Here is a 10,000-nt window from a genome sequence, read left to right as displayed (position 1 = left end):
TCCTCCACAGCTCCTCCCTCCACAGCTCCTCCCCCACAGCTCCTCCCTCCACAGCTCCTCCCCCCACAGCTCCTCCCTCCACAGCTCCTCCCTCCACAGCTCCTCCCTACACAGCTCCTCCTCCACAGCTCCTCCCCCCACAGCTCCTCCCTCCACAGCTCCTCCCCCCACAGCTCCTCCCCCCACAGCTCCTCCTCCACAGCTCCTCCCTCCACAGCTCCTCCCCCCACAGCTCCTCCTCCACAGCTCCTCCCCCCACAGCTCCTCCCTCCACAGCTCCTCCCCCACAGCTCCTCCCTCCACAGCTCCTCCCTCCACAGCTCCTCCCCCACAGCTCCTCCCTCCACAGCTCCTCCCCCACAGCTCCTCCCCCACAGCGGAGCCTGCCTTGAACGCGCAGGCTAGTAAGCAGGACCACCGATGACGGCGGATTATAAACAGGTATGGAACATTCACTAATAGGGACGAAACATCAACAATATGCTTTACATTGACTATGGCCTGCCCATACTTTGACTACAAACTTGGTCCTCAAATCATTATGTATTTTGCAATACATGTAACTTTATAAGGTTGCACTCTTTCTATAAGTTATAGCTACTAAGATAACGTTAAAGGATTAGTTCACTTTAAAAAAAAACTTTTGCTGATAATTTACTCACCCCCATGTCATCCAAGATGTCCATGTCTTTCTTTCTTCAGTCGAAAATAAATTACGTTTTTTGATGAAAACATTCCAGGCTTTTTCTCCATATAATGGACTTCAATAGGACACAAACGTTTCAAGGACCAAATAACAGTTTCAGTGCAGCTTCAAAGGGTTTTAAACGATACCAGACGATGAATAAGGGTCTTATCTAGTGAAACGATCGGTCATTTCAAAAATAAATAAAAAACTTTAAGTTTTATAAGCACAAATGCTTGCCTTGCTCTGTTCTGTGATGCACGTTCGTGATCCTGTTCGAACTCGTTCATCCAAATGAACAAATCTTTTTTCGAGTCATTCGTTCGTTGAATGAACCTGTTCGTTTGAACAGGAGAGTCACGAACGACGGTTCGTGCTCGCGCTGTGCAAGAGAGGGGTGATCAGCGCGTACACGAGCGTGACTGACACTGCTAAGACATTCCTCCTGGCTCTGATTGGTTGTTTCTGACCGGGAGCGGTGTATTTCTGCAAATAGCAGTAGGACCACAGGGAGGAGCCAGAGGAGCTTGATTTTTTTTACAGATTATCTGTCTCATATTCTACTTTCAGGACATAATGACAGTTTTAACATATATTTGTTTACAAAAGCTACCTACTGGAGCTTTAAATGTGCAAAAGTTCTAAATTGGTGAGAAATAAGTCGTTTTTAATTTCCCAGCATCACCTCTGGTCTTACCGAGGAGTGTCTTTTCAGGTCTTGACCACACATTTAAATACATATGTCATTTTGGTGATCAAAGATGAGTTTTAAGGGATAAAATTATTGACTACAGGGAGTCTTTAAAAAGTTCATCAAGACTTTGTTGGCCTCAGAAAGTAGTTTAAAAATGTTTGAAGCAGTTTTAAGCTTGAAAGTTTTAAAAGCAGTTTTAAGTTTGAAATACTGATTAAAGCTTGGAGTTTTAAGTTATTTTAAGTTGACCTCTGAGCTCTGGTCTTACCGAGTAGTGTCTCTTTCGGGTCTTGTCCACGCATTTCCCCTGTAGACAGATTCTTCCCTTCCCGCACGGCGTTCCTTCAACGGCGGGCAGTTTTTTGGTTAGACACACCATCTGGCCCTTCCTGATGACGGCGCACCACAGGCGTGCACACACATCCATGCCGGGACACACGGTGTACTCGAGCCCGAAGGCCAGCCGGCACTGCTGAACCGCATCGTAACTCTGACCCGGGAGCTCCTCGGGACCCAGAAGAGGCAGACGTGGGACATCCAGCAAACACTCGGCTACACACACACACACACACACGCACGCACGCACGCACAACAAGAGTAAGATGTCAAGACATTAGTGGAGAAAAGATACAACTGTGTGCATGTCCAATACATTACATAGCTCACACACACACACACACACACACACACACACACACACACACAAACACAAACGCACACACACACACACACGCGCACGCATGTACGCGCACACACACACACACACACACACGCAAGCACGCACGCACGCACGCACACACACACACACACACACACACACACACACACACACACACACACACACACAAACACGCACACGCATGCACGCGCACACACACACACGCGCACGCATGCACGCGCACGCGCACACACACACACACTCACACACACACACACACACACACACAAACACAAACGCACACACACACACACACGCGCACGCATGTACGCGCACACACACACACACACGCAAGCACGCACGCACGCACGCACACACACACACACACACACACACACACACACACAAACACACACGCACACGCATGCACGCGCACACACACACACGCGCACGCATGCACGCGCACGCGCACACACACACACACACACACACACACACACACACACGACAAGAGTAAGATGTCAAGACATTAGTGGAGAAAAGATACAACTGTGTGCATGTCCAATACATTACATACCTCACACACACACACACACACAAACACACACGCACACACACACACACGCGCACGCATGCACGCGCACACACACACACGCATGCACGCGCACGCGCACACACACACACACGCACGCACGCACGCACGCACGCACGCACGCACGCACGCACACACACACACACACACACACACACACACACACACACACACACACACACACACACACACACACACACACACACATACACACACACACACGACAAGAGGAAGATGTCAAGACATTAGTGGAGAAAAGATAAAACTGTGTGCATGTCCAATACAGGTCAATATGGTGATTTTCATTATATATCTACAATATAAAAGTATGAAATCAGTAAGTTTTGAAAGAAGTCTGTATTAATTTACCCAAAAATACAGTAAAAATTGTGAAATATTGTTACAATTTAATATTTTTGTGTGTGAATATTGTAAAATGTAATTTATTCCTGTGAGCAAAGCTGAATTTTCAGCATCATTACTCCAGTCTTCAGTGTCACATGATCCTTCAGAAATCAATAATAGCAATGGAATAAGACTGCAGATTTTCAAATTGAAGTAATTGGCCACATAACCATTACACGTTTAAAATTTTGAAATACTAAAATTACAAACTGAAACAAAGCTAAAACTGATAATTTTTTTTATTTTTTTAAACTAAAAATGAATAAAAAAGACAAACGCACATAAAATAAATAAATAAAAAAACACAAAAAAAGACGGTGCCATAACAGTCATAAAAACAATAATAATACATAAAAAATACTAAATTAAGATGGGAAAATCTCAAAATCAATACTGACCAATATAAAGTTGGAAATTAAAGGTATAGCGGAGGATCTTTCCGAATTTTAGAGAAGACCCGCCCTCTCCAATTTTTTTTAAAATGCACATGCGCAACACTCTATTTGCTCCAGAGAGGGAACGCCTATTAAACTTTTACTAGCAGTGATTTTAAATGGATTTCTCCTAATAGCATGACAAACTTTACCTGTCTAGTACAATCTTCGTGACTGCGGCATCAGTGGGAAGCCCAACCTGTGCTTTTAGCGCACGCCAGCGTGTGAAATATTCACCCAAAATCACTCTGGTCTTGTTTCTATATTCTGCGGCCTTTCTCTTCTTATCATACACTTCGTATACATTTTTTCTCTTTCGACCCACAGCCATTTTCAAAGGAATGGCTGAAACCGTAACTCATCACACATAATACACCTGAAAGTGCACATGCGCAGAAAGCGAAAACTACATAGGGACGAGCACGTACACCGGCCTTACGTAAACATATCACCAGAATGATTGACACTTAGGTGGACCAATAGTATAGGCTACCCACCCGGAAAAAGAAAATCCTCCACTATACCTTTAAAAATGAAATGCAATTTGCGACCCATTTAAGTAACATAATGCCTAATGATCTCCAGGTTATTTCTGCATAAGCAGAATCAGAAAATCAAGATCCATGAAATCACAGGCCAATTTGTAATCTGATCTTATCGAATTGTAACCATTATGATATGTTGCAATATTTCTGAGAAAAGCAACATTAAACCTCACCGTTGCCGTCGTCGAAGAAGTCTGTGATGGTGGCGGATGTGCATCGGCTCCAGGGTTTGGACGCGTCGATTGAGGTCAAGATGGAGGACATCAGACGCTTGTCCTCGTTGGAGCCAAAGCGTTCCTCGCAGAACTTGGAGTCATCGTGGGACAGACCCAGCAGATGCCCTGCACACACACACAGGAAGTGATGTCATCAAGGTGTTTGTGCGTGCAGGTCATGGTGCAGATCAAGTGAAGCCAAAGCATCTCGATCGCTCCCCGGTGGCTGGTCCCAGTATAGCTCATAAACCCTGAGTCTTGATTGCCCCCGGTGGCTGGTCCCAGTATAGCTCATAAACCCTGAGTCTCGATCACCCCCCCGATGGCTGGTCCCAGTATAGCTAATAAACCCTGAGTCTCGATCGCCCCCGGTGGCTGGTCCGAGTATAGCTCATAAACCCTGAGTCTTGATTGCCCCCGGTGGCTGGTCCCAGTATAGCTCATAAACCCTGAGTCTCGATCACCCCCCCGATGGCTGGTCCCAGTATAGCTCATAAACCCTGAGTCTCGATCGTCCCCCGATGGCTGGTCCCGGTATAGCTCATAAACCCTGAGTCCCGATCGCCTCCCGGTGGCTGGTCCCAGTATAGCTCATAAACCCCGAGTCTCGATCGCCCCCCGGTGGCTGGTCCCAATATGGCTCATAAACCCCGAGTCTCGATCGCCCCACCCCCCCCCCCCCCCCCCCCCCCCCCCCCCCGGTGGCTGGTCCCAGTATAGCTCATAAACCCTGAGTCCCGATCGCCCCCCGGTTGCTGGTCCCAGTATAGCTCATAAACCCCGAGTCTCGATCGCCCCCCGGTGGCTGGTCCCAGTAAAGCTAATAAACCCTGAGTCTCGATCGCCCCCCGGTGGCTGGTCCCAGTATAGCTCATAAACCCTGAGTCTTGATCGCCCCCTGGTGGCTGGTCCCAGTATAGCTCATAAACCCTGAGTCTTGATCGCCCCCAGTGGCTGGTCCCAGTATAGCTCATAAACCCTGAGTCTCGATCGCCCCCCCGGTGGCTGGTCCCAGTAAAGCTAATAAACCCTGAGTCTCGATCGCCCCCCGGTGGCTGGTCCCAGTATAGCTCATAAACCCTGAGTCTTGATCGCCCCCTGGTGGCTGGTCCCAGTATAGCTAATAAACCCTGAGTCTTGATCGCCCCCAGTGGCTGGTCCCAGTATAGCTCATAAACCCTGAGTCTCGATCGCCCCCCCGGTGGCTGGTCCCAGTAAAGCTAATAAACCCTGAGTCTCGATCGCCCCCCGGTGGCTGGTCCCAGTATAGCTCATAAACCCTGAGTCTTGATCGCCCCCTGGTGGCTGGTCCCAGTATAGCTCATAAACCCTGAGTCTTGATCGCCCCCAGTGGCTGGTCCCAGTATAGCTCATAAACCCTGAGTCTCGATCGCCCCCCCCCCCCCCGGTGGCTGGTCCCAGTATAGCTAATAAACCCTGAGTCTCGATCGCCCCCCCGGTGGCTGGTCCCAGTTTGGCTAATAAACCCTGAATCTCGATCGCCCCAGGTGGCTGGTCCCAGTATAGCTCATAAACCCTGAGTCTCGATCGTCCCCCGGTGGCTGGTCCCAGTATAGCTCATAAACCCTGAGTCTCGATCGCTCCACGGTGGCTGGTTCCAGTGTAGCTCATAAACCCTGAGTCTCGATCGTCCTTCTGTGGTTGGTCCCAGTATAGCTCATAAACCCTGAGTCCCGATCGCCCCCCGGTGGCTGGTCCCAGTATAGCTCATAAACCCTGAGTCTCGATCGCCCCCCGGTGGCTGGTTCCAGTATAGCTGCTAAACCCGGAGTCTCGATCGTCCCCCGGTGGCTGGTCCCAGTATAGCTCATAAACCCTGAGTCTCGATCGCCCCACGGTGGCTGGTTCCAGTGTAGCTCATAAACCCTGAGTCTCGATCGTCCCTCTGTGGTTGGTCCCAGTATAGCTCATAAACCCCGCCTCCCCATGTAGTATAATGTGACGCGATTGAAACTAAACAATGAAATTACACTTTAAATACAGTTTTTCCAAAGATGTTTTTTTCTGTCATTTTAGGTAGTTTTATTACGCTGATGTAAGTTTGAGCGTTTGTTTTTTTTAAATAAGTTTGGTCTTAGTTAGTTATTTGATGCTATAAAAACGGACATCATGATTGACAGCTGTAAATGACAGCTTCTCTAAACAGAGTCACTGAGGCGCCAACAGACTTTTTGGGGATTTTTAGGAGGAGATTGGAGTCCATAACTGTTTATTTCACACTGACACAACTAAAATTTGTAGTAACTGTTTCTGCAGGACTGTGTGTGTGTGAGAGAGTGTGGGCGGGACCTTGATATCTCGGAATCACACACACTCACTACTGCGCAGACTCGGGTCCAAAATCAGCGCAAGATGTCAGCGCCATATTAGGACTTTGGCGGCTTCACTTTTCACCAATGGAAGAGAATGAAGGGGCGTTGTCCATCTTTTTTACAGTCTATGGTGCAGGTGGATTGTTGATGTGTGTGTGTGTGTGTGTGTGTGTGTGTGTACCGATCTCGTGTGCCACAGTGAAGGCCGCGTGAAGGCCGTCGTCCTCGATGATCGCGCAGCTCCGCTCCGGAGAACATACGGTTCCCACGTCTGCCATGCCGAGAGTATCACATGAGTGATGGCCACACAGATCCTGAAAACACACACACACCCGCTCATCAATACCAGTTCAACATATCAGACTGTGTGTGTGAGTGTGTGTGTATGTGTGTGTGAGAGAGAGAGAGAGAGAGAGGGAGTGTGTGTGTGTGTGTGTGTGTGTGAGAGAGAGAGAAAGAGAAAGAGAGAGGGAGAGTGTGTGTGTGTGTGTGTGTGTGTGTGATGATCTGTCCACACTATTTCAAGATCTTTACTGTCATCTGTAATTAACATAATGAAATTCTTATTTTATCCATTCCTCTCAAAGAGGTAGAAGGACATTAGAAACAATAAAATACAAGAGAGTAAATTTAAGAGAATACACAATAAGAGCAATAACCGGTAATAACAATTAGAATACACAATACACAATAACACAAAATTCAGTAAGATGCAATACATAATAGAGTCAATAGTCACGTCTAGTCAAGTCACCTTCATTTATACAGTGCTTATAACAATATATAGATTGTTTCAAAGCAGCTTTACAGTGATAATAGGAGATTACAGTAACAGATTGTTTTGGCTTTACAGCAGCTCTAGAATAAAGTTATTGTCGAGCTAAAGTTAGTTTTTGATTGATTCACTTCCATTGCAAAGATCATTAGTTATTAACTTAGCGCCCGTTAACACGACACCGTTATATCTGAAAACAGAAAACTTTTAATGCGTTATGTCCGTTGATTTGCATGACAACAGTGTTTGGCAGCTCGAGAACGCAAACTTTGAAATACGTTCCAAAGTTTGGAAAAATGTTGAAAAACGGTATCATCTCTGTGTAAACTTCAAAAACGTGAATCTGTGAAAACGGCGACGGCGTGCACATGACGGTACGCATGTTTAAATATATATGTGCACAGACGAGTATTCCTTCTTAACAAATTGACATTGCCCAAATCACTTCTCCGGCCTGCAAAATACAGAATTTTTAGTCGTTTGCGCGCATCCATGCGGACTGGAATACTTTTGATAACGTTTTATCTGTACAAAGGTAAAGGGATTATTCAATACAATATGAATAATAAACAGAAGTAGGTTTTTGAAATAATCTCCAATATTTAACGAACGATTCGATTGGTCCAAGAGGCAAAGTTGCTCAGAATGAGGAGTTTTACCAATTGGTATGAATGTCGTGGGCATGTGCCAAAAAACATGTGATATACAATCCTCTACGCACGTGAAAAACGCAAAGGCGACGATTTCTTTCGAGTTTCTCACAGGCCGTGAGTCAAACAGACCCAGAGAGTTTCGTTGTGGCGCTGGCCGCGTTTTTCGAAATATGCAAATGTCCTCAAAGGCAGTCTTGACACCTTGGACAAAGAACGCCGTGTACACATTTAAAGGGGCATTCAGCAACTACTTCAACTTAATAAAACCGTTTAGAAATCATTTGGATGGTTTAATAATCTGTTCATGTGAGAATGGTGACTTACCCTGCTCCCCCCAACGTTTCCCAGGCGGGAAACCAACCTTGCAACTTGAGGATTAACGTCCCGGTAAGTTGGAAATAGGAAGTCTTGTGAGAAGCGAGAACGAGCGAGAAACACAAACTGCTTTACGGCAATTCGACATAAACACACACGCCGCCCTCAATGTGTATGATGTATTACCCACCTCGGCAGACAAACTCCACATGATAAAGTTGGCCGGCTCCGGTAATAACAAATTCACATGAGCAGCGGTAGAAAGGGGGAGGAGGGGCCGCAAGTGATTTTTTTTTGCGACATTGTTGTGAAATATACACCTTACAGCTGTAGGGGGAGCTCGTTGAGAAAACATGCGACAACAAAAGTGAAAATCAGCGAAGAAATAGCTAGAGTTGCCGAATGCCCCTTTAAAGTCAATAGGACTGACTATTGCGTTGCTATTGCCGTGTTCGTGTTTGTTTCATTTTATAGCGCCACCAAGTGGCCAGTCACCGCGTCCTTTTCCAAGCGACCACAGACCGAGCTAATACATAGGTGTATCGAGTTTGGTGAAATTTTCTCATTCCTGTTTAAGAGGGATAGCCGTTTTAGTAAAATCCCACTTCGAATGTTTTGGCGTCCCATAGCAGACGTGAATCAAAATTTCGATTTTTAAAAATGATTGACAAACGGACTCCAGATAATATTTCTGAACTAATTTGGTTTCCAAAAATCTAAATTCCTGAAAATTTCACCAAGGATCCCAACGATATGAGACACTAGAGCCTGCGTCGAACGGTTTAGGAGTTACGACCCAATTGGTACTTTTGATCACTGTAGCGCCACCATCAGGCCGTTTGGGACGAGCTTTGGTGACGGTGTAGACGGTGTGAGTACTACCATCCCTCAAAGTTTCAGCTCTCTACGACTTACGGTTTGGTCTGCCCGATCTGGCTGCTGTTTTAAAATGCATCCACTTTCCAATAATACCACTTATAGTTGACCATGGAATATGTAGCAGGGATGAAATATAAGGAACTGGCTTATTGCAAAGGTGGGATCCAATTACAGTAGCATCTTTGACTTCACCGAGCCCTTCAGAACAACCCATTTTTTCAGAAATGTTTGTAAATGTAGACTGTATGGATAGGTGCTTGACTTTATACACCTGTGGCAATTGGTCTGATTGAAATAATTAAGACATGTGTCCAAAATACATTTTATTTTAGCTTTATTTCAATTAACGTATGGTTTCTAATAGTTTTAGTTATTAACAATAACAACACTGGTGCTCAACCTGGGATTTGGAAACATGACATTTCCAAGTTGGACCAATGAAAAAACATAAAGCCGTCAATCAGACTGAAAAACATTGTATGTCCTGAACACGTTTTCACGTTTATTTTTAGATGTGATTGACTAACAATCCTCACAGACATGCATGCAAATGTTCTCAAACGCACTTAAACAGGAGGATTTTTGTCTCATTTTATCTAAATATCCTTTTGAGCAGACCTTCAGTGTGTGTCCCTGAACACGTTTACAATGAACATTTACTAACAATTCTCACAGACATGCATGCAAATGTTCTCAAACACACTCAGAGATATTTCTCCCAGGCGTTGTGTGTGTTTACCCGTTAGGCCGAGTGTATAGAAACAGCCTGGACTCTGTTCTCAGATCCACATGAGAGAGAAAGCAGCTCTTCACACGG

At 45.8% G+C, this 10,000-nt stretch overlaps 1 protein-coding gene across 1 annotated transcript in view; it reads right to left on the bottom strand.

Annotated features, from left to right (window-relative positions):
- The window catches only part of adamts5 (ADAM metallopeptidase with thrombospondin type 1 motif, 5 (aggrecanase-2)), a 42,034-nt gene that overhangs the window by 20,119 nt on the left and 11,915 nt on the right, over positions 1–10,000 (bottom strand). The window contains exons 2-4 of the mRNA XM_077219374.1: positions 6,743–6,875; positions 4,187–4,354; positions 1,648–1,931 (exon numbers count right to left, since the gene is read on the bottom strand). Of these exons, the coding sequence (XP_077075489.1) occupies positions 1,648–1,931; positions 4,187–4,354; positions 6,743–6,875 (585 nt within the window). The remainder of the gene's footprint in view (positions 1–1,647; positions 1,932–4,186; positions 4,355–6,742; positions 6,876–10,000) is intronic.

This window comes from Siphateles boraxobius, unplaced genomic scaffold, assembly GCF_051911475.1.
Source record: "Siphateles boraxobius isolate OS27281-9 unplaced genomic scaffold, OSU_SipBor_1 79, whole genome shotgun sequence".
In the NCBI taxonomy this organism is placed as follows: Eukaryota; Metazoa; Chordata; class Actinopteri; order Cypriniformes; family Leuciscidae; genus Siphateles; species Siphateles boraxobius.
The sequence above is the reverse complement of the archived record's forward strand: the minus strand, read 5'-3'. Positions and strand labels throughout refer to the sequence as shown.